This window comes from Molossus molossus, unplaced genomic scaffold (genome assembly GCF_014108415.1).
Source record: "Molossus molossus isolate mMolMol1 unplaced genomic scaffold, mMolMol1.p scaffold_m16_p_4, whole genome shotgun sequence".
In the NCBI taxonomy this organism is placed as follows: Eukaryota; Metazoa; Chordata; class Mammalia; order Chiroptera; family Molossidae; genus Molossus; species Molossus molossus.
The window spans coordinates 74490613-74513718 of record NW_023425377.1 but is presented as its reverse complement, the minus strand read 5'-3'; the positions used below and the strand labels follow the sequence as shown (position 1 = coordinate 74513718).

Genomic DNA, 23106 nt, shown 5'->3' with positions numbered 1-23106 from the left:
CAAGAGCAGGTACCTTGGTTGTGATTCAGTCCCTGGCCCTGGTCAGGGCCCTGTGGGAGGCAACCAATCTATGTGTCTCTCTCACATGGATGTTTGTCTCTCTCTCTCCCTCTCCCTCCCTCCCACTCTATCTGAAGATAAATGGAAGGGTCCACGTCACACCCATTAGAATGGCTAATATCAACAACAATAACAAAACAGAAAATAACAAGCTTTGTTAAGGATGTAGAGAAATTGGAATCCTGTGCACTGTTGGTGCATTGTTGGTGAGAATATAAAATAGTGTTGCCTCAATGAAAAACAATATGGCACTTCCTTGAAAAATGAAATGGAATTATGATATGACCCAGCAATTTCATATATGGATCATATATGGGTAGTATCTAAAAGAATTGAAAACAGAGTCTCAAAGAAATATTTGCACACCCGTGTTCATAGTAGCATAATTCAAAACAGCAACTCAAGTGTCCATCAATGGGTGAATGGATAAACAAAATGTGGCCAATCCATGAAATGAAATGTTATTCAAATTGAAAAAGAAAGGAAGTTCTGACACATGCTACGCCATGGATAAAACTTAAGGACACTATACTAAGTGAAATAAGCCAGTCACAAAAAGATAAATACTGTATGATTCTATTTATATGAGGTCCCTACAGTGGCCAAATTCATAGGGACAGTAAGTAGAACAGTGGATGCCAGGGACTGGAAGGAGGGGGAATGGGGAGTTAGTGTTTAATGGGGAGTTTCAATTTTGCAAGATGAAGAGTTCAGGAGATGGATGGTGCTGACAATGTGAATGTGCTTAACACTAATGAACTGTATGTTTAAAAATGTTAAGACAGCCCTGGCCAATTTGGTTCAGTGGTTAGAGCATCGGCCTGTGGTCCAGAGAGACCCGGGTTCGGTTCCCGCTAAGAGCGTGTGCCTCAGTTGCAGTTTATCCCTGGCCCTGGTTGGGTCATGCGGGTGGCAGCATGACGATGTTTCACGTCGATGTTTCTCTCTCTCTCTCCCCCTCCCACTCTATCTGAACAAAAAAATGGAAAAATGTCCTCGGGTGAGGATGAAAAAAAAAATGCTAAGACAGAAAATGTGTTATGTATAATTTTACCACAATTAACATTATTTTAAAAGTAATCTGAGTCCCCAACAAATTGTCCCCAAGTTTCTTGGCCCTCTTCTGGAGAATTCGGAAGCAAATGGACTCTGGGTGTAATTGTGATTTCTGCTTCTTTTTCACTGGGTGACTCTGGGCAAGTGACTTCCCCGGTCTCATCTTCCATGCAGCAGGGTTAGCAATGACAGTGCTGAAACAACAGGAAAAGTCCCCTACACTGTTACACTTCACTTGGAGTTTCTGTTCTGTTGAGGTTCAACTACCAATTCGGACGGCCAGTCTCCAGGCAAAGTTTTTATTCATGTTTGCTCTCTACAGCCTCATAAGATGGAGACACTCAGAACTTCCCCAGTTCATAGATGAAGAAACCAAGGTTCTCAGGAGCAGAGGAGAGGGATAGGAATCAAGTCTAGGGTCGTTCAAGTCAGTTTATGCTGGTCTTCAGGAGTCTCTAGTGACCTAGAAAAAGGGAACTGAGTCTGGGGCCATAGGAATAGATTTCTTTGAGAGATAATGGGGCTACTTAGTAGGTTTTTTTGTTAGTTTGTTCTTATCCTCACCCGAGGACATTTTTTGCATTTATCTTCAGGCAGAGTGGGAGGGAGAGGGGGGAAGAAGAGAGAGAGAGAAACATCGATGTGAGAGAGACACATCGACTGGTTGCCACCCACACGACCCCAACCAGGGCTGGGGACAAACTGCAACTGAGGTATGTGCCCGTAGCGGGAACCAAACACAGGACTCTCCGGTCCATGGGCTGACGCTCTAACCGCTGAGCCAAACCGGCCAGGGCTACTTAGTATGTTTTATCAAATTAAATTTTCCCCTCTCCTCTTTCTTACTGGATTTTTGAAACAGTGTTGGAATACCTGCAAAAGAATATATGAAATTAGATAGTGGTGATGGTTGCACAAACTTGTGAATATACCAAAACTCACTGAGCTGGGCACTTTATTTTTTTATTTTTCTTTATTGATTTTAGAGAGATAGGAAGGGAGAAGGAGAGAGAGATAGAAACATCAATGAGGGAGAACATCGACTAGCCTCCTCCTGCATGCTCCCCACTGGGGATTGGGCCCACAACCTGGGCATGTACCCTGACCAGGAATCGAACCGGCAACCTCTTGATGCATGGGTCAACGCTCAACCAGTGAGCCACACCAGCTGGGTGAGCTGTACACTTTAAAATGACAGAGTTTGTGGTATGTGAATTATGTCTCAATTTAGAAATTAAGTTAATTTTTTAAAAGAACATATGAAGCACACATATGCAGGAGGTCATTGGATTGCCCCAGGAGGCTCACCCAAGGATTACATTAACCACTTTCCTCCACGTTTGGCTTCTGGTTGTGTTGGGTTCTGCCAACAGGAGGCACAGGTATAGCAGACTATGCTCCAACCACCTGAGCCACCCAGCCAGGGCCACTTTGTTCCTTTTTATCTTCCAGGGCTGGTGATTGCACGAGCCCCCAGTATCCACCCTATAAATTCCTTTGCAGCTAAAATCACCCGAGTCCATTTTAGATGCATTTAAGGAAGAATCATCACCAATCCAGATGATAACTATAAAAATAAATGTGGGGGTAGGGAGGGCTGTTATTAAATCTAGCTGGATGCTATTGCTATTTTATTGTTTACCACAAAGCCAATGGAGATTGGCAGAAGTTTTAAAGGTGTTAAAGACATGCCAACCTTTGCCTCTTTATTTCAACACTCATACCCAACCCTCGTCTTTCCCACCTTAAAAAAGATAAGTTCATTTCTCCAGTGGCTCAGGCCAAAAGTCTTGGAGTCATCTCTAGTTCCTCTCTGTCACATCTCAGCCAATATATCAGGAGATCTGTTCACATGACCTGCAAAACATATTCCGAACCAACCATTTCACAACACCTTTTTGGCCTCCACACTAGTCCTGCCACCATCACTTTCCCTTCGAGTACTATCCCAGGCCCCCTTCCCTCCCACCTTCTGCATTTGCCCCTACAATCCATTCTCCTTATAGCAGCCCAGGGGATCTTTAAAAAACATCTTTTGAATAAGTAAAATGCTCACAGTGGTGTTTTTTAAAATAATTAAAGTATATTTTAAAAACAATTCTCCTGCCCTGGCTGGTTTGGCTCAGTGGTTAGAGCGTCGGCCTGCGGTCCAGAGAGACCCGGGTTCGGTTCCCGCTAAGGGCACGTACCTCGGTTGCAGTTTGTCCCAGGCCCTGGTTGGTCGTGCGGGTGGCAGCCACTCGATGTGTCCCTTCACATCAATGTTTTTCTCTCTCTCTTCCTCTCTCTCCCTCCCGCTCTGTCTGAACAAAAAATGCAAAAATGTCCTCGGGTGAGGTTAAAAAAAAAAAAAAAAAAACAATTCTCCTATTCTCAACCTCATTCCTCATAACCACCCCTGCCTGTTATAACTTGCTGGAATTATCTATCTAGATTTTCTTTCTCATTGTACAAGAAAGAAAAAACTGATAAATTTGTAAACTGTGGTATATATACACACATGCAAAGGAATATCATTCAGCCTTAAAAGGGAAGGAAACTCTGACTATGCTACAACATGGATAAACCTTGAAGATATTATACTCAGTGAAATAAGCCAGACACAAAAGGACAACGATTGTGTGATTCCACTTATAGGAGGTCCCTACAGGATTCAAATCCATAAAGACAGAAAGTAGATGGTGGGTGCCAGGCTGGGGGAAGGGAAAGGAGAGTTAGTGTTTAATAGGACAGAGTTCCAGTTTGGGAAGATGAGGAAGTTCTGGAGGTGGATGGTGGTGATCATGGCTACACAACAGTGTGAATGTGCTTAATGCTGCTGAACTGGACACTCTCAAGAATGGTTAAAATAGGACATATCATGTTGTGTATATTTTATCACAATTTTAAAAATAAGCATGTAAGTGAAAAAGAAACTGAATATATACTTTTCTTTTTTTTTACTTTTTCTCCAAAAGCAGCATACTATACACACAGTGTGAACTTTAGTTCTTCCCTTGAATACTATGTCCTGGAAGTTGTTCATATCAGGCCCAGCAGGCATCCTCAGTCTTTTGCAAAGCTGCAATATATTCCACTGTGCAGATGAACAATAATTTATGCAACCAGTCCTGTACTGATGAATACTGGATTCCAAGTCATAGTAACAAAGGACATACCCAAAATGATCCTATTAAAACATAAAGATAATGTCACTCCTCCTTTCAAAACTCTCCAATGATTTCCCCTCTTACTTAGACTCAAATCCTACATGATCTCATCTCTGAATACTTGTCTCAAATTATTTCCCACTCTCTCCCCTTCACCCACTTCATTCCAGGAGCACTCACCTCCTTGCTGTTTCTTAAACATGTCATGTACACTCCCACCTCAGGGCCTTTGCACTTGCTGTTCCCTCTGCCTAGAATGCTTTCCCCAGATAGACACATGGCTCCCACCTTCACCTTCTTTAGGTGTTCAAATGTCACCATCTCAGAGAGGTTCTCCCTGATCATCACAAGATAGTACCCTATCACCCCTTAAACTACTTTATTTCTCATCACTGACATATATATTACACTTATAAACACAGTTTGCTTCTTGCCCATCTCCACCCATTAGAATTGCAACTTCACCAATTAGAATTGGAGAGGAAAATGTCTGTTTGCTCAGCCATGTCCCCAGCACCTACAACAGTATATGGCACATGATAGACACCCAAATATCTGATATGTGAATGAATGGGTGGGTAAATTCATGCATTAAAATGAGACTCTCCTTGACCTAATAAGAAGGATTTAAAGATGTTTTTCTGTCCCTCCTCCCAGCAGGTACGGGGATGGGCAAAACATAAATAAATGAATGAATGAATAAATAAATAAATAAATAAATAAATATAAATACAATTTTCTGTTCCCCAACCACCATGCTCCATCTTTCTTCCAGGTCTTTGCACAGGCTGCTCCTTTTCCCAGAAACAAAACTGTCCTCGCTCTCCCACCCCTAACCCTTCACCTGATTACTCCTACTTCACTAAGACTTTCGGGTCTCAGCCTAAATATCACCTCCTTTGGGACCCTCCCTTGACTCCCCAGGCTAGTTGGGTTAGGAGGCTCCTCTGGGCCCTCACAACTGCTTGTTTATGGGTAGTTCTCCTTGATCAGGCTGTGAGCTCTGTAGGGGCAGATATCATTGTAATTCCACGGTGCTTTTGCAGACCCAGTAATTAACCTTGAAAATGACTGCTGCATTATTTTTCCTCCCGGCTTAGCCACAAGCTTCTTCTGAAAATTCTCACTGCCAGCCAAGACCTCCTTGGACCAGGAGGGGAGGCATGCAGTGCTCCTAGGGGTCAGGGAGCAAGGCCAGTTCCTGAAGCCTTGGGGAAAACAAGTGGAGTGATCAGAAGCCCTTGGGAACCAAGAAACCACCCAAGGAGCCTGAGCTGGGACTGGAAGTGACCAAGCTCGGCACCTCCTGGCCACACCGTCCCAGCTAAAAAGCTCTTTACACCTCCTACCTGAGCCAGAAAGGGCACTTCTCTGAGCCTGTTTCCTCATCTGTAAAACAGAGGCGTTGCTGGAGAGAAACTTCCTACTAAGTGCCAGAACTTAGTAACTGTTTCGTTGTGATGTTCATATGGGTATTATTCCTTGCCTCCTGGGTCCAGCCCAGCCTTTCCCGGGAAGCCTCTCCTGGAAGCCCTGGAGGAGGAAGGGGAGAAAGAGGAGGAGGACGCCGAGGCGAAAACAGAGGCCACACATCCCTGCAAGGCCGGTCCTCCCGCCCCGGCCTCTTCGCAGGAAACCCAGGGTTCCAGAAGATGAAGTCTGGCGGAATTTAAGCGGCAGCAGCAGCTGCTCTGGGCTTGCGGCCAATGTCCCCGCCCGCCGCCACCGGCATTCCTGCGGGAGGAGGCCGAGCAGCTACTCGGCGTCTGACCCGAGGCTAGCTGGCGCTCCCTCGTGGCTAAGCGAGAGCCTGGACTTGACCACTGATGGCTGGAGGGGACAGGGTGAAGCCCACAGCCACTCTCCCCGCCTCTTATCATCCTCCCGCTCCCTCTTTAAGCCGGGGTTCAGGAGCTCAGCTCCATCACTTAACTGCAGTGTAACCCTGGGAAAGTCACTTAACTTCTCTGTGCCTCAGCTTCCTAGCAGCAAAATTTGGAGCAGGACACTTCACCTTCCAGTGCCTGGGTTTTTCCATCAGCAAAATGGGTTTGTGGGTTATTAAGTTGCTGAGAGGATTAAAAGAGACAGTCCTGGTGAATGTGGCTACAGTGACTATCCAAAAGGATGAGGGTTTTGTTCGGTTCACTGCTGTGTTCCCAGAGCCAGGTACACAATAGGTGTCCTATACAAACTAATTGAAAAATTCTTATCATTTTTGGGGGGGACCTGGAGTTGGGGTGGGATAGAGGGAACAGATGTGTGAGATGTGAATTTCTGCTATTACTCACTCACCAATACCCACTTTTGCCTCCATTCATTTCTTCACTGGATAGCGAGGCCATATCCCTGCAGACACCCCCCACCCCTGTTTCCTTTCAAAGCGTTTCCTGTCTCCTCTTCTGTTCATCAGCACCCAAGCGAACTTTTCCCTTTCCCTTGGGACCACCTCCAAGTCAAACAAAAACTCAAGGGAGCCACAGGCCTGAGTATGCTTCAAAAAAGGCTCAGATGTGCCTACCCGGAAGATTCACACTCGAAAGACAGAGCCCCTGCCATTGCCACTGCAGGAAGGACCCAGCCTGGAAAGAAATGGGGAGGAACTGAGGGTAGAGTCTCTGTGCCACTTGCCTTTGGACAACACCCTGTTCCAGACATGTGGGAGCCCCGGACAGAGAAGGGGGGACATGGACACCTGGAGTGAGACAAAGGTGTGAAAGAGAAAGCTCACCCCAGCCAAGGGAATGCTAAACAGAATCAGCAGAGATTCCCTGAGAGCCTGGGACAGCGATGGAACATGCCACCTAAATGAACACCAAAGTTCTAGAACCTTCTAAATTAGGTGTCATCTGCTTCGCCGATCCAGGCCTTAATTTGATTCTGTTGATTCTTTGCTTCAAAAGAGATTGATTACCATAGACTTGTGGGTATTACCCATCCACTTAGCCCATCTTCGTGCCACAGGGCATGAAGTGGCCTACCCTCCTGAGGCCTCAGTTTTCTCATTTTACAATGGGTGCTAATTCTTACTTCTGCATGATTGTGAGACATGTGAATGTACACAGAGCCTGTAAAATAGCGTCTGGCACATAGTAGGTGCTCAATAAATGCCTGGGTTCCACCTGCCTCCCTCTTTTCTAATACACTTAGTTTTCCAGTATTCTACAAAGATAGTCTGGAAAATCAGCATGCATTGAATGTAATTTACATAAGGCTAAGAGGTTTAAGGAGCAAGTGCACCTGAGGCCCTTAGTAAGATCTCAGTCACTGTACTCTCCGCACAGGTAGGGATTTTGTCGATTGTGGCCACTGCTGTGTTCCCAGCATGCTAAATAGGGCTGAGATCCTAGTAAATACTTAATGAATCTTTATTGGATAAATGTATATTATCATTGTTTGGGAAGATCTGGGGCCCTCCAATAGGCAAGACTCCCATACTAGCAGTATTGATTTCACAGAAGGAAAAACCAGACAACCTTGTCTTCAATCCCACCTGCTTCTAAGAGACAAACACCATGAAGCAGGCTCAACATCTTTAATTGGCATGTTTAACAGCCAGAGAGAATTGTTTCAGAACAGAGAAAGCTTTCTTCCAGGAATGCTTCAAGCATGATGTGTTTTTGTCTCCTGGTTTAATATGTATAATTTGCCTTTGGAAAAGGAGCCCAGAGAACTTGGCATGATTTAGAGACAATGGACAATGGACACAGTTTACTAAGCATAATTGTCTCCTGCCAGGAAGGAGAAAATCATGCAGTGCATGCTGGGTGCAGAAAGAGCAAGAGCAAAGGATCTGACCCGTGTATTTCTCAGAAGGTTCTATTATGGTGGATCCTGGGACCAGATGGCTACTCCAGCCTGTGATTAGGAAATGAATATATTATGCCTGCACTGCTCCCAGAAACTCTTGCCAATTTTATAAGGACAGAGGTGAAACAATCCTATTTCCTCCTGCCCCTTCTGGCCAATCCCCATCAAGCCTTGAGTCCAGTGCCCTGACCCACATGGCCCAGACTTCTTGTTGGGCAAAGGTGGGGCTTCAGGATAGGATCCCATGGCTCATGGAAAGGACAGCCCCCTACCACTCGGCCTCTCAAGCAGGGAGCTGGAACAGTTCTCCATGCAGTTGTCCCCAGCCCCCAAAGGAGACTTGGCTGAGAAGGGAGGAGTAGCCTGCTCTGCTTCCATTGGGTTAATGGGAATTCCCTCCCCACATCTGTCTGTTTAAATATTAACTCAGCCAGGACAGGCTAAGGCAAACAGACCAAAGCTCAGTTGGACAAGAGGACAGGCATCTGTGGCCATGGCTCCACATCACTCTTCCACTGCCATGGACGTGCCCTGGTCCTTGGGATTGATTCTGTTCCTCTTGGGGACCCCCCTCACCCATGCCGAGCCACTGTGAGTCTGGGAAACTAAGAGGAACTGCTGACTGCCTACACATCTGTCATCTTCATGACTCCCTGCATAGGACCCCATCTGTCTCTGCTGTTTCCTCCCCCATTGGAATCCCCCTGTGCCCCTGTGTTTGTCTACCGACAGATATATCCTGGTGACCCCCCGAGTCCTGCGGGTCGGCAGCCCTGAGGACATCCACGTACAGGCTCACTCGGACTCCAGGCAGCCCCTTACTGGGACCCTCGAGGTGAACCTCACTGTGTGGGACTTCTTCATGAAGAAGACATTGGTGGCTAAAAGACAGCTCATTCTCTCACCAGAAAACCACTTTATGTGCAAGGCGTCTGTGACAGTAGGTGACAGGCCAGGATGGGTGGCCACAAAGGGAGGTTCTGGGCCAGCAATAAGGGTGGAGAGGGACAGACTCTAGAGGGACTTCCCCCCCCACAAAAAAAAAAAAAAAAAAAAAAAAACACTAGAAAAAAGACACAGGGCTTGGATATACTTATTGCTCCTCTTACGTTCTGTCCAGTTAGAAATCCCAAATTCCTTAAATCCAGGCTCCAAGAAGGGCCATAATTCGCCCACACAATGCCTCTGCGCTAATTAATAAAAAGTGTCCTCTGCTGGTGACTTGGAAAATGGAGCATGGACTGGACTATATCTGTTTGGAGGGATGTCTTGGTGCAGGAGCAAACTCCAAAGGCAGAGCCAGAGGGCCCCCATTCAATTGCCTCTCCCAAGATCTGGCCCAGGGCTTTGCTCCCAGGGATGGAGACACCAGCAGGGCCTGAGGAGTGTGGGCATCTCTCCCCAGATTCCCGAGAGCCTGGTATACCCCCCACAACCAGGGCAGCAGCATGTCATCATTTGGGCAACCTGGGCCCCCACCTCCACCTCCTCATCTATGAAAAAGGTTGTGCTGGTGGCTCCCCATGCTGGCTACATCTTCATCCAGACAGACAAGACCATCTACACCCCTGAGCATATAGGTACAGCCTCTGGGCACTTGGCCTGGGGCAGACACTGACTCTCACTGCCAGCCTCCCCCAATGTCCAACATATTCCACCTCCCAAGGTCTCCCCATTGCCCAAGATTATAATTACTACACCCCCTCTTCAAATTCTATCTAACACTCAGAGTCTTCCCTCATCCTCCAGTTCAATACCGGGTGTTCACTGTGAACCACAAGATGGATCCTGTGACCAGGACATTCACTCTGGACATCAAGGTGGCCTCTCCTGTTGGCAGGGTGGATCCTGGCCACCGGGGTTATATCATGTGCTGAGAGCCTGTGAGCATGAACACCTACCCCCTATCCCCGCAGAACCCAGAAGGGATCACCGTGATCAGCCAGGATCTTCTGGCCAATGGAGGTTTCTTCTCGAGCTCCTTCTACCTCCCAGAGCTCATCAGGTGCTGGGAGGCCCTGGGGATAAAGGGAGGGAGGGTCTCCTCAGTCTTCATCTCTCCTAACTTTCTGTGCCTCAGTCTTGGGACCTGGAGCATCGAAGCCAGTTACCAAAGTGCAGCCAAACAGAAGTTCAAAGCGACCTTTGACGTGAAGGAGTATGGTGAGCGGGGGGAGAGGGGGCAGGTGGGACATGCCAGATACAGGCTGGAGGTGCAGAGGAGGTCTGTGCCACACCTACTGTGTGCCAGGGCTTGAGCTGGGTGCTGGTGAACAGGGCCATTGTTTCAGCTCTTGGGGCTTGCCAGAGTCACCAGGGAAGGAGTAGGATAGGGAGGGGATGAGGGGCAGGATGGTGAATTGCTGAGGGTGTCCACTGCCTTCACTCCACCCAGTGCTCCCTTCTTTTGAGATCCGGCTAATCCCAAACAAGACCTTCTTCTACCTCAGTGATGAAGCTCTGAGTGTGGAAATCCAAGCTTGGTGAGTCCCCTTACTCTTAGCCTGGCCAGAGGACCAAGAACACCAAGAAACTGAAGGGTAGTAAGAAGTGGGCCACTTCCCACCGAGCCCGCCGGGGACAAACTACAACCAAAGTATGTGCCCTTAGCGGGAACCGAACCCGGGTCTCTCTGGACCACAGGCCGACGCTCTAACCGCTGAGCCAAACCGGCCAGGGCAGAAGTGGGCCACTTCTATAGCACTTTGGGTATGATACAGGTACTTTCTGACACCCATGAGATATTCTTGAGATTGTACAGAACACATCTGCCACCTGTGAGATTATGCAGACCATCCCTTCTGGCTTCTAAAGTTGTTACAGGCCACCTTGTCTACCTAATGGAGTGTAACACACCTCATGGTTTGAACCATCTCTGAAGGTCCACAAGGTTGCACAGGTGCCTTTGGCATAAATCTATTTAGATTTATGAAATTGCAAATGCCATACTTGCTGCCTTGTGGAATTTACAGACCATCTCCACAACTCTGTGAGATTAAGTAGGCCATTGTCCACCTGACCTTGTAAGGGCCACGTCTGCCACTTTCTAACCTTATACAGATCATTCCTGAAGCTTTATCATGTTGCACAGGCCACCTCTGCCACCCCACGGGTTGTCCAGACTTCCGTGTGGCTCCATATGCTTGTACAAGTTACCTCTAGCATCTCAAGAGGTTACACAAGCCACATCTACAACCCGACAAGGCTTTATGTGATATATTGGTCACCTCTCAGAATTTTGTGGGTCAGAAATGAAACCATCTAACCAGGGGCCACCTCTGCCCCTCTGAAAGTTGCACAGCATCATTGCAGCCCTGTGAGATCTGCAGCCACATGAGGTTGTGTGGGTACTTCAGAACCAGTTGAATATATACCTGGGCTCTTTATCCCCCAGGTATATATTCAACAAGCCAGTGGACGGACATGCTCTAGCCATCTTTGGGGTAAAGCTGGACTCCCGCCGGATCCTCATTCAAAGTTCCCTGCAGAGGGTGGAGGTAAACAAGTCTGGACCCTTCCCCAGCCTCCCCCTCTTCCTAACCCTCCTTCACTTCTCCAAGAAACCATCTCATCTCTTCTCCTCTCTCCTGTCCTGAGAGCAGATCTCTAAAGGCCAGAGTCACGTCTCCCTTCAAAAGGACATGCTGATGGCCGCATTCCAAGGTCCAGAAGAGGACTTCATAGGGGCCTCAATCTTTGTCAACGTCACCGTGTTCTCCTCAGGTGCTACCCTTACACAGGCTCATGGCTGAGTTCAAGACATTGTGTTCCTGCCCAGCCCAGACATTCTGCCCACATGACCTCAGGCAACCTCCTGCCTCAGTTTCCTCATCAGAGAAATGGGAAAATGCCAGAAGAGCTGGCAGGAGTTAAAATTGTGTTACTGACTTTCCCTGTCATCACCAGGATGGACCTCCCATACCAGCAGCCCTGCCACCCCCCCCAAGAAATTAAACTTCCTCCACAGACCTCATAATCCCCCTGTCTCCACAGGGGGTGAGATGGTCCAGGCCGAGACCTCAGGGGTGAAGATTGTCCGGAGCCCATACAACATCAAGTTCATCAGGACACCCCAGTATTTCAAGCCGGGGATGCCCTTCCATGTTAGGGTCAGGATCTGGGTTCACTCCACCCAAGAACTCAGGGGCCCCACCCTCAAACAGACCCCCAGGAAATAAAAATCCACACTGAACTCACCTGCCCCCAACAACTCATCTTTCTGAGAGCTTAGTCCATCATGCCCCCCAGATTAGTCCCAAGGTTTCCTCAAGTCCTAATCCAACTCTTCCCAAAGTATAGTGATAGCTCTGTAATTTCTCTATGGGGGTCTGGGAGTCACAGTCAGGCTGGAACATGGTGCTTAGGGGTTTATCTTGAGGCTACATTTGCACAGCAAGCATGCTGTTTCCTCATACATTCATTTGGGGTGGCCTTGAGATGCCTGATGGGCATTACTTTAGTACGAGTCTTACTGTATTCCCCCAAGCCCTCCATGACTCCTCCATGTCTCCTCTATGTCTACCCCCAATTCCACCCTACCCTCACCCCATGGACACACCAATACCCAGGGCCACCACATATGGTTGTGCACTGTAACACCCTAGGGGTTGCCTTTCAATAAAGACTAGTATGAAGAGTATCCCCGGTGTTGTTCGGTGCACAGCTTGCACAGCTGTACAAGGCAGTCCTATCCAGGTTGCATCCCCAGTTCCCACCTCTCATGCCAGGCCACTCCTGGCCAGTCCTTTGTCTCACCCCACATTCTACCCCAGGTCTTCGTCTCAAATCCTGATGGGTCCCCAGCCTCCAAAATCTTCGTTCGCTACCAAGACCAGAAAAAGCGCACCACAGACAGTGGGGTAGCCATTCTGACCATCAACACAGATGAAAATATGAAGCAGCTCCCTCTTCTGGTACCAGTCTGATGGGGCAGAAATGGTGGGGTTGTATAAACTGAAAGAATTGAGAGTTAGTTGCCTTTCAATCTCCCCAGGTGGAAACTGATGAAGCTCTTCGGCCAGAGGATCAGGCATCAGCCAGGATGACGGCTTGGCCTTACTCAACTCAGAATGGCTCAGGGAACTTCCTGCACATTGAGGTGAAGACATTTGGCACAGAAGTTGGCAGCCACCTCCAGTTGAGCCTCCACACAAAGCATGAGAACCCTGCAACCGAGGAGCAGATCACTCACTTCACCATCCTGGTGAGGGACTAGGACTAGGGCTTGGGTCAAGGAATTCTTTCCCTGGAATAATCTTAGGTAGCTGAATTGGAGGAACTATGAGCAATGGTGTAAAGGTGGGAACCATTTGGGGTGGGCTCAGGCCAAGGAACTGAAGCAAAGGGACTGAGGACATCTTTTGTGGGCTGGCTCTACCCTTCTCATCCTTGACCTTCCTTGTTTTTAAGGTCCTGAGTAAGGGTCATATTGTGTCTGCCAATAATCAGTTAAGAAGTCATGGGAGTGTCTACACATCAACCATTATTGATGTGACTTCAGAGATGCTGCCCTCCTTCCGCATCCTGGCTTTTTATCTACTGCCCAGAGGAACTGGCCAGGACCCTGAACTGGTGGCTGATTCCATATGGATCGATGTGAATGACAGATGTATGGGGACGGTGAGTCAAACTTCTTGAAGTTGTACAGAACCATCATAAACTTCGGGAGAGGGACTGCCCAAGTTCAAGGGCTCCCAGCCTAGAGGTAGGTTAGTGTAAGAGGAAGAGATGTGGCTTTAAAAGCTCAACTTAGCCCTGGCCGGTTTGGCTCAGCGGTTAGAGCGTCGGCCTGCGGTCCTGAGAGACCCGGGTTCGGTTCCCGCTAAGGGCATGTACCTCGGTTGCAGTTTGTCCCCGGCTCTGGTCAGTCGTGCGGGTGGCAGCCACTCGATGTGTCCCTTCACGTCGATGTTTCTCTCTCTCTGTTCCTCTCTCCCCCTCCTACTCTACCTGAACAAAAAATGGAAAAATGTCCTCGGGTGAGGATAAAAAAAAAAAAAAAAAAAAAAAACTCAACTTAAGGAGTAAAGATGACACAAGTAAATGTGTGGAGTTGGGATTGACCTAGTGGAGTTCCCTAATGCTCCATCAGAGCTGTGAACCTGAAAGTGGACCTGGGGAAGTCCCTTGGTAGCCTATAAGCTCCTTTTTTATGATGTATCTCTTTTTCCTGTCTCAGCTGAAGGTTGGCTTAAAAAATGAAGACGACTTCAATTCTTTGGAACCCAACAGCCAGGTGGAAATAAAGGTGACAGGTGATGCAGAAGCCACAGTGGGGCTGGTGGCCGTGGACAAGGCTGTCTATGTTTTGAACAGTAAACACAAGCTCACACAAAAGAAGGTAAGAACATGTGGATTTGGGGTCAAAAGTTTGCCTGGACATTCTAGCTGGAGTTTCATCTTCTTTTTTTTTTAATCCTCACCTGAGGATATTTTTCCATTGATTTTGTTGTTGTTGTTGTTGTTAATCCTCACCCAAGAATATTTTTTTATTGATTTTTAGATAGAGTAGAAGGGAGGGAGGGGTACAGAGAGAAAGAGAAACATCAATGTGAGAGAGACACATCAATTGATTGCTTCCTGAACAACCTCGACTGAGATAGAACCCACAACTGAGGTATGTGCCTCTGACTGGGATTCAAACTCATGACTCTTTGGTCCATGGGCCAACACACTAACCACTAAGCCAAATCTGCCAGGGCTAGAGTTTCATCTTCTACTGTAAAATGAGCAACATCGGTGGTTGTAAGGATTCAAGTAGCTAGAGCACAGCATCGAGATTGGCAGGTTGGTAAGGGCTCAATAAATGGAAGATAGTGTGAGAATTATTATTCAAGCCAGGAATTTCAGTGCACTATTGCACCTTCCCTGGAGGGTTATACAGACTTCAAGTCCCGATTTCTCTCCTGCCCCCAGGTCTGGGATGTGGTGGAGGAGCAGGACATTGGCTGCACTGCAGGCAGTGGGAAAGACAGGCTTGCTGTGTTCAAGGATGCTGGGTTGGACCTGAAGATGAGCACAGGCATGGACACCCAGGCAAGCTTAGGTACAGGCAGGGGAGTGGGAGGGGGCGGGAGAGTGGCAGGGAGAAAGGTAATGCTGTCTAGCGGTTAAGAACATGGGGTTTGGCATCAAACAGATGGACTAAAATCCAAGTCCTTGACACTTACATGGGCCAGTCATATTTCTTCTCTGAGTCTGAGTTTCTCTGTCCATAAAATGAGGATAATAATACAAGTGATTCACCCTGTGTTAGTTAAGATATAGGTTTGTCCATGTGTATCAGAGATCAAAATAATAGTAGCTTAAATAAGATAGAAGTTTATTTCTTACTCAGTAACCATCCAGAGGTCATTGTGGGACTCGGGCTCCTTCTAGCTTGTTGTTCTGCCGTATTCCAAGATGGCATCTCACGAGAACCTTGTTCCAGGCAGCAGGAAGCAGGGAAGAGGGAACAAGAGGACACTTCTCTCACATCTCATTAGCCAGAACTCAGTCATATGGCCCCACCTAGGTGCAAGGGAAACTGGGAAATGGACTCTTTATTCTGAGTAATATATAAAGATGGAAGTTCAGTTGCCACAGATAAGAGGAGGAGAATGGATACTAGGGACAACTAGGAGTGTGTTCTTTCAGCTATAAATAGCTCAATTAATAGTTTCTATTTACTACAAGCTAGACCCTGTGCTAAGTACTTCTATATGCAGGATCCCATTGGTAGAATTCTGATTGTACTTGGTTTACATAGCTGGGAAAGTAATACCCAGAGAGGTTATAACTTGTTGAAGACCACATAGCTTTTAAGTGGTGAATTTTGACTCAGCGGTACCTGTGGAATAAAATTAGGTGATTCACAGAAAGGTCTGAGCACACAGTAAGCACCAAATAAACATCATCATCGGTGTTGATGATGATCTTGACAATTGTCCTTATTCTTCCCTCTGACCCCCAGACTGGCACTGCCCCCAGAGCCCGCCTCCCAGCCGCCGCCGCCGCCGCTCCCTGAAGACTATGGAGACCAAGAGGAATGCAGGTCAGAGTCAAAGCTGCATGTGCCCCTCTTGGCTTCCTAACCTACTATATTTATTGTGGCTTAAAACAGAAAACTGAAACCATTCCAGGTACTTCAAGCAGGGAGGGAGGGATTTAATCATAGAAATTTGTTGCTTTCAAAGTTATTTGACTGGGCTATAGAAGTGGAAGTTTGAAAGCTGTTTGTTGGGACTCAGGATCACCCCTTGCAGTTCTTGCAATGCATGAAATCTCAGGAAAGTTCTGCCAATATTTCTCATGAGGCTGGTGGATAGATAGTGGAACGTGGCATTTTTCCCATTAAAAAAATAAAACACACACAGAGACAGAGGCCCACTCATTAGCTATTACTGCTACCGGAGAAATGGTCTTTTTCTCTTTCACAGAGCATCTCAGGGGCAGAATCTGATCCCATCCAGAATTCTAGCAGCAAGAGAGTCTAGAAAATGTGGCTTTTATTTTTATTTTTTTATTCTCACCTGAGGACATTTTTGCATTTATCTTCAGATAGAGTGGGAGGAAGAGAGGGAGGGAGAGAGAGAGAGAGAAACATCAATGTGTGAGAGAAACACATCGAGTGGTTGCCACCCACAGGACCCCAACCGGGGCCAGGGACAAACTGCAACTGAGGTATGTGCCCTTAGCGGGATACGAACCGGGACTCAGGTACGCAATCCGACACTCTAACCACTGAGAAAACCGGCCAGGGCAAAAATGTGGCTTTTAGATGTCAGGCCTCTGTGATGTAGGCTGGAGTATAGACAAAAGGAGAAATCGGTGCTAAGCACTAATGGATAACATCTAGCTCTGAGCCTGAAGTTCAAGGAAGATGGGAGACACCACTGGTTGGTGTTAAAATCTTGTATTTTATGAATGTTAGATTTTTCAGTGTCTCTCTCTTTTTTTTTAACCTCACCCAAGGATATATTTCCATTTATCTTCAGATAGAGAGAGAGGGAGGGAGAAAGAGGGAGAGAGAGAGAAAGATTGATGTGTAAGAGACACATCAACTGGTTGCATCCCACATGACCCCGACCAGGGCTGGGGACAAACCACAACCGAGGTACATGCCCTCAACCAGATTCAAACCCTTGATTCATTGGTCCACAGATGGACACTCTAACTGCTGAGCAAAACCAGCCAGGGCAGATTTTTCAGTCTCTTTGAACAGTGCTAACAACTTGGTGGATCTAAATAAAAGGAAAATAAGTAAAATTTAATAAAAATTGAGATAAAACCCCAACTCTAATTTCAATATTAAAAAGTCATACTAACTGTCCAGCCAGTGTGGCTCAGTGGTTGAGTGTCAACCTGTGCACCAAGAGGTCGCCAGTTTGATTCTTGGTCAAGACACCTTCCCAGGTTGTGGGCCCAATCCCCAGTAAGGGGCATGCAGGAGGCAGCCAATTGATGTTCTCTCTCATCAATGTTCCTCTCTCTCTCTCTCCCTCTCATTTCCTCTCTCTCAAATCAATAAAGGAAAAAAAAATTTTTAATCATACTAACCTGGGGAAAGTTTATAATATAAACTATTGTTTTGTGTATGGTAATGATCAGTTATATTATTTAACTATAGATGTTCTGATATGTTATATCACAGACAATAAGATTTTTAAATTGTTATAATTTTATCTTCAAGTGCATTCCTTTGGTTTGCTTATTTAGAAGCATTCAACTTGACATCATGATTTACAGTGATGTATTTTTTTTTAAATCTTTATTGTTGTATGTATTACAGATGTTCCTCATTTTTCCCCCATTGACCCTCTCCTCCCCTGTCCCGCCCCCCTCCCACCTTTTCCTATACTATTGTCTGTGTCCATTGGTTATGCATACAAGTTCTTTGGTTTATTTCTTTCCATCCCCCAACCCCTTTCCCTTTGAGGTTTGTCATTCTAGCAATGAATTTGTACTTCTTAAACCTTTCACCTTTTTCACTCACTCCCCCAAACTCCCTCCCATCTGGCAACCAACAAAATGTTCTCTGTATCTATGAGAATGTTTCTGTTCTGCCTGCTCATTTTGTTTGTAGATTCCATTGTCGATAGATATGTATTTATTGCCATTTTGTTTGTTCATATATTTTATCTTTTTCTTCAAAAAGACCCTTCATCATTTCATATAATAATGGTTTGGTGGTGATGAATTCCTTTAACTTTTTCTTGTCTGGGAAACTCTTTATATGGCCATCAATTCTAAATGACAGCTTTGCAGGATAGAGTAATCTTGGCTGTAGGTTCTTGCTTTTCATCACTCTGAATATTTCTTGCCACTCCCTTCTGGCCTGCAAAGTTTCTTTTGAGAAATCAGCTGACAGTCTTATGGGAACTTCCTTGTAGGTAACTAACTGCTTTTCTCTTGCTGCTTTTAAGATTCTCTCCTTGTCTTGAACCTTTGGCATTTTGATGATGATGTGTCTTGGTGTGGGCCTGTTGGGGTTCATCTTGTTTGGGACTCTCTGTGCTTCCTGGACTTGTATGTCTCTTTCCTTCACCAAGTTAGGGAAGTTTTCTGCCATTATTGTTTCAAACAGGTTTTCAATTTCTTGTTCTCTCTCTTCTCCTTCCGGCACCCCAAGATGCGAATGTTGGCACGCTTGAAGTTGTCCCAGAGGCTCCTTACACTATCCTCATTTTTTTTATTCTTTTTTCTTTCTGCTGTTCTGATTGGGCATTTTTTGCTTCCTTATATTCCAAATCAATGATTTGCTTCTTGAATTTACGTATTCTACTACTGAATCTTTGTAAATTATTCTTTATTTCAATTAAAGCCTCCTTCATTTCTAACTGTGCATCCATCATTTCTGACTGGTCCTTTTTTATGCTCTTGAGGCCCTCACTAAGTTCACTGAGCATCCTTATAAGCAGTATTTTGAACTCAGCATCTGTTAGGTTGCTTATCTCCATTTTGCTTAGTTCTTTTCTTGGCGTTTTGTTCTGTTCTTTCATTTGGGACCTGTTTCTTTGTCTCCTCATTTTGGCTGCCTCCCTGTGTTTGTTTCTATGTATTACTTAACGAGAGGTATGGGGCTATCTGAGACCAGATGCTGCTTGTTTGAAAGAATTTAGGAAAAACCTGAAGCAGGATCCAAGACAGGCCAATCCTATGGTGAAGCAAGTGCAACAGCTTGGGTGGGCCTGAAAGTTGGATGGGGCGGGGCCTCAGGGAATCACCAGGGTGGGGCAACCAATGTGAGCCAGGTTGCTGGAGTCCCAGGTATGGTGGCTGTCTGCCGCCCCAGGGAAGGGCTCATCAAAGGAACAAAGGCCTCTGACAGCACATTTGTCCCGGAGAAAGCCCCCTCTCCAGCCCTCGCTCCAATGCCAAACAGCACAGTTCCTCCCTGTATGTCTCTGGCGCCCCTCGAGCTGCCTCCCCTCCAAGCTTAGACGGAGGGAGTCCAGTAAGTCCCTGCGCGGGCCCTTTAAGAGGCGATGCCTGGGGCTCCAACCGTGTCAGCTTCCCTGAGCCTCAGTTCCCACTGGTTTTTCCAGCCAGAAGTTATGGGGATTCTCTTCCTGGCACTGGAACCCTGAGCAGGGTGTCTGGTGTGGGACAGGGACCCCTCAGTCCTCAGGGAGGACCTTCCCAGCCAACGTAGCCTCCTGATTTTTATCCGCCACATATGGGTGTGGGACCAGCCCGTGCGCCTCCGTCCCTCCTACCAGTCTCGTTGCAGCTGCTCCTTTAATTCCGTAGTTGTAGGACTTCCATTCAGCATGATTTCAGGCAGTTTTGAATGATGGTTGTTCTGTAGTTTAGTTGTAACTTTGATGTGGTTGTGAGAGGATGCGATACTGCGTTTACCTATGCCGCCATCTTGACCGGAAGTCCTACAGTGATGTAGTTTTAAAAACACATAATGAAAATTGGGAGTCAAAGTGGCATCTTTTATAAATAAACATGGCATTACCAATACCTGTCAAAAATAAGAAGGACAGGGAGAAGGAGGGAAGGGGAGTGGAGGGGAAGCCGCAGTCACATGGATTCTAGTCCCAGCTCCACCACCGTGATGTGTGCCACCCTAGGCCAATGAATTGACTTCTCTGTCATTCAGCTTCCTGATCAGAATTCACCATATGGGTTCAGTGATGTGAAGTTTTAGGAGGAAGATACAGGCAAAGTCCCAGGACCAGCATCTGCCAGAGTTATAGCTAAATAGAGGCCAAGTACAATGCATTGAGGTGGATGGCTCCCAGCTTCCTCAGGTCCTGCTCAGTCCCTCCTCATCCCTCTAAATCTGGCCCACAGTGAACAAGTTCCAGACAGGGCTGGAGCAAAAGTGCTGTGAGGCTGGACTCCGGGAGAACCCAGTGGGGCTGTCATGTGAGGAGAGGATCCGGTATGTCCGCCATGGGCCAGCCTGTGTCGCTGCTTTCCTGAGCTGCTGCCATCTGTCTGAAGCCCTGACTCGGGAGGCCCGGGAGGATCAGCTGCTTCTGGGGACAAGTGAGGGGGACACGGCAGGAGGCATGGGGTTGGGGGCCTCCACCAAGGGGCATGGAGTGCCATGGGACAGGACAAGGGGAGATGTGGGCCATGGGAAGATTGGGTGGGAGAACCATTCTGAAGAGCCTGCTGGGCCAACCAAGGGAGAGATACAAAAGAGACCCCAACCCACATCTGCTCCCTGCAGTGAATGAAGAGGAAGACTTTGAAGACATCTTTGATGACCTGCCTGTCCGGACCTTGTTCCCTGAAAGTTGGCTCTGGAGGAAATTTACTCTGCCCAAAAATGGACAGCGGTAGGACCCCCCTCCAAGTCCAACATCTGGTCCCTGGCCCTTCCATGAATCAGTGGGTGTCCATCATGGCCAATACCCCAGTGGTGACAATGAGTTCTCAGCTTAGTCCCATGATAGGAACCTCCCTGGATGGGAATACAGATCCCAGTTGTTTCTCCAAAATGATGACCCTCTAGTGATGATGTCTCTCATGGGATGACCCACTGACCCCTCCATAATTATCATAACTCCTGGACAAAGGCTCTGTCCAGGCAGCACCAACTCAGTGATGCCCCCACCCTACCCTGCTACTTCCAGGAGCATCTCCCACTACAACATTCTTGTGAACATGCCAGATTCCATGACCACGTGGCAGTTTGTGGCCATCAGCCTCAAGGCTGGACAAGGTGACCCTCACAAGCCCAATGCTGAGAGAACGGGCAAACGCCCAGCCCTGGGACAGTGGGGCATCTGCTTAACTTCGACATGGTCTCCTGTTCCAGGTCTCTGCATCTCAGAACCCTTTGAGCTGATAGTAAGGAAATCGTTCTTTGTGGATCTTAAGCTGCCCTTCTCTGTGGTCAGGAATGAGCAGGTCCAGATCCAAGCTGTGCTGTACAATTTCATGAACCGCCAGGTCAAGGTGAAGCCTCCAGCCCTCCCCTTCCTGCCAAAATATGTCAGTGTGTTTTATAAAGGAGATAGAGGGTGTCATTATACAAAAAGGCCAGCAAAGGGGTGGCCTTTTTAAAAAACTTCTAAGGTGTTTTCTTATTTAAACCTCACAATAACCCCACCAGATAGGTGCTATTATTATTCTTTAGAGATGAGGAAACTGAGGCACAGAAAGGTTAAAGGGCTTTCTGAGACCACACAGCACATAAATGGCAGAAGGGGTTTGAACCCAGGCAGGGTCTTTGCAAACCACCACTATGCTACTGTTACCTATTCAGGATTCTCAGGATTGGGGCAGGAGGGGACTGTGACCCTAGGGTCATGGGCCACACATGCATCAGGACCCCCAACTGCCCACTCTGCCCCAGGTCCGCGTGGAGTTCCCCCACAAGGAGCCACTGTGCAGCGCATCAAAGCCAGGAACCCCATTCCGCCAGGTGGTGGTCATACCCCCCACCTCCTCCAAGATGGTGCCTTTTGTGCTTCTCCCACTTGAGATAGGCAAAGTGGATGTGGAGGTCAAGGTCGTGGGCAATGGGATCCAGGACCATGTGAAGAAGACACTCTTGGTCCAGGTAATGGATGCCCCCACACTGCTAGTGCACACAATGGAGCTTCCCCTGTGTGATCATGGGAGGTGGGCCCAGGACCAACAAAGAGGCCTCCCAAATGGGAGTGAGGTGAGAGAATCGATTTGAAAGTTCAGTGACAGAGCCCCCAGTTCACAACTTTGGAGTCAGGCCTGGGTTCAAATCTTGTCTCTGCTGCGACCTTAGGCAATTCACTTAACTTCTCTGAGCTTCCATTATCTCATTTACAGAATGGGGATAATCATCATACCCACTAATAATCAAAGAGCTGTGAAAATTACACATAACCCATGCTTGACCCATCAATAATACTTTATTTTCTAAACACATGTTTAGCCTTTACAATATAGTGCTTTAAGAATTTAACTCATTGAACCCTCAGAACAATCCTAGAAGGTAGGAACTCTTAGTCTCTCCCTTTTATGGATGAGAAAACTGAGGCACAGAGAGGTTAAATAATTTGCCCAAGATCACACAGCTAGGAAGAAGAGTTGGGATTTGAACCCAGATATTAGGGCTCCAGAGTCTGTGCTCTCACTAGCTAAGCAATGCTTCCTCTTACTATCATTGTGATTGTTGTTTTTGCTATTGTTTTTCACTTGCTTCCTCCTTGCCTTCCACAGGCAGGGGGGCAGATAGAAAAAATATCCCATAGCATCGTTCTGAATCCTCAAGGTTTGTATGGTCTGCAAGGGGCATGTGGAATCCTGGGGACATGCCAAGGCAGAGGGAGGAGTTTAACAGGGGGCTCAGGCCAAGTGGGCAGTCCCAGCTTCTTCTGGGCTCTGTGCCTTTTGACGTCCCCATCCCCAGAACCCCCTTGTCACAGAAGGTTGTGTCTGCTCAGGTCAGACCCAGGTGGAGCTGGTGCCAAGAGCAGACTTTTCGAACAAGGTGCCCAATACGAAGGCAGAAGTTTTTGTCAGCGTCCAAGGTGTTTAGGGCACAGCTTGCTCCTGGGGGGATGTGGAGGGGGAGGAGGGAGCTGGCTCCTCCAGGGCCTGGCTGGGC

The 23106-nt window shown here is 47.2% G+C and overlaps 1 protein-coding gene across 1 annotated transcript in view; it reads left to right on the top strand.

Annotated features, from left to right (window-relative positions):
* The first annotated feature begins 8595 nt into the window (after positions 1 to 8595).
* LOC118615918 (complement C3-like) overlaps positions 8596 to 23106 on the top strand; it is a 29957-nt gene continuing 15446 nt past the window's right edge. Inside the window, exons 1-23 of the mRNA XM_036241218.1 lie at positions 8596 to 8666; positions 8808 to 9015; positions 9481 to 9655; positions 9825 to 9895; positions 9992 to 10080; positions 10156 to 10238; positions 10471 to 10558; positions 11470 to 11572; positions 11678 to 11798; positions 12069 to 12184; positions 12848 to 12988; positions 13069 to 13278; positions 13485 to 13694; positions 14254 to 14415; positions 14991 to 15120; positions 16027 to 16107; positions 20358 to 20555; positions 20743 to 20851; positions 21149 to 21237; positions 21334 to 21473; positions 21874 to 22080; positions 22719 to 22770; positions 22943 to 23029. Coding sequence (XP_036097111.1) covers positions 8596 to 8666; positions 8808 to 9015; positions 9481 to 9655; positions 9825 to 9895; positions 9992 to 10080; positions 10156 to 10238; positions 10471 to 10558; positions 11470 to 11572; positions 11678 to 11798; positions 12069 to 12184; positions 12848 to 12988; positions 13069 to 13278; positions 13485 to 13694; positions 14254 to 14415; positions 14991 to 15120; positions 16027 to 16107; positions 20358 to 20555; positions 20743 to 20851; positions 21149 to 21237; positions 21334 to 21473; positions 21874 to 22080; positions 22719 to 22770; positions 22943 to 23029 — 2941 coding nt within the window. The remainder of the gene's footprint in view (positions 8667 to 8807; positions 9016 to 9480; positions 9656 to 9824; positions 9896 to 9991; positions 10081 to 10155; positions 10239 to 10470; positions 10559 to 11469; positions 11573 to 11677; positions 11799 to 12068; positions 12185 to 12847; positions 12989 to 13068; positions 13279 to 13484; positions 13695 to 14253; positions 14416 to 14990; positions 15121 to 16026; positions 16108 to 20357; positions 20556 to 20742; positions 20852 to 21148; positions 21238 to 21333; positions 21474 to 21873; positions 22081 to 22718; positions 22771 to 22942; positions 23030 to 23106) is intronic.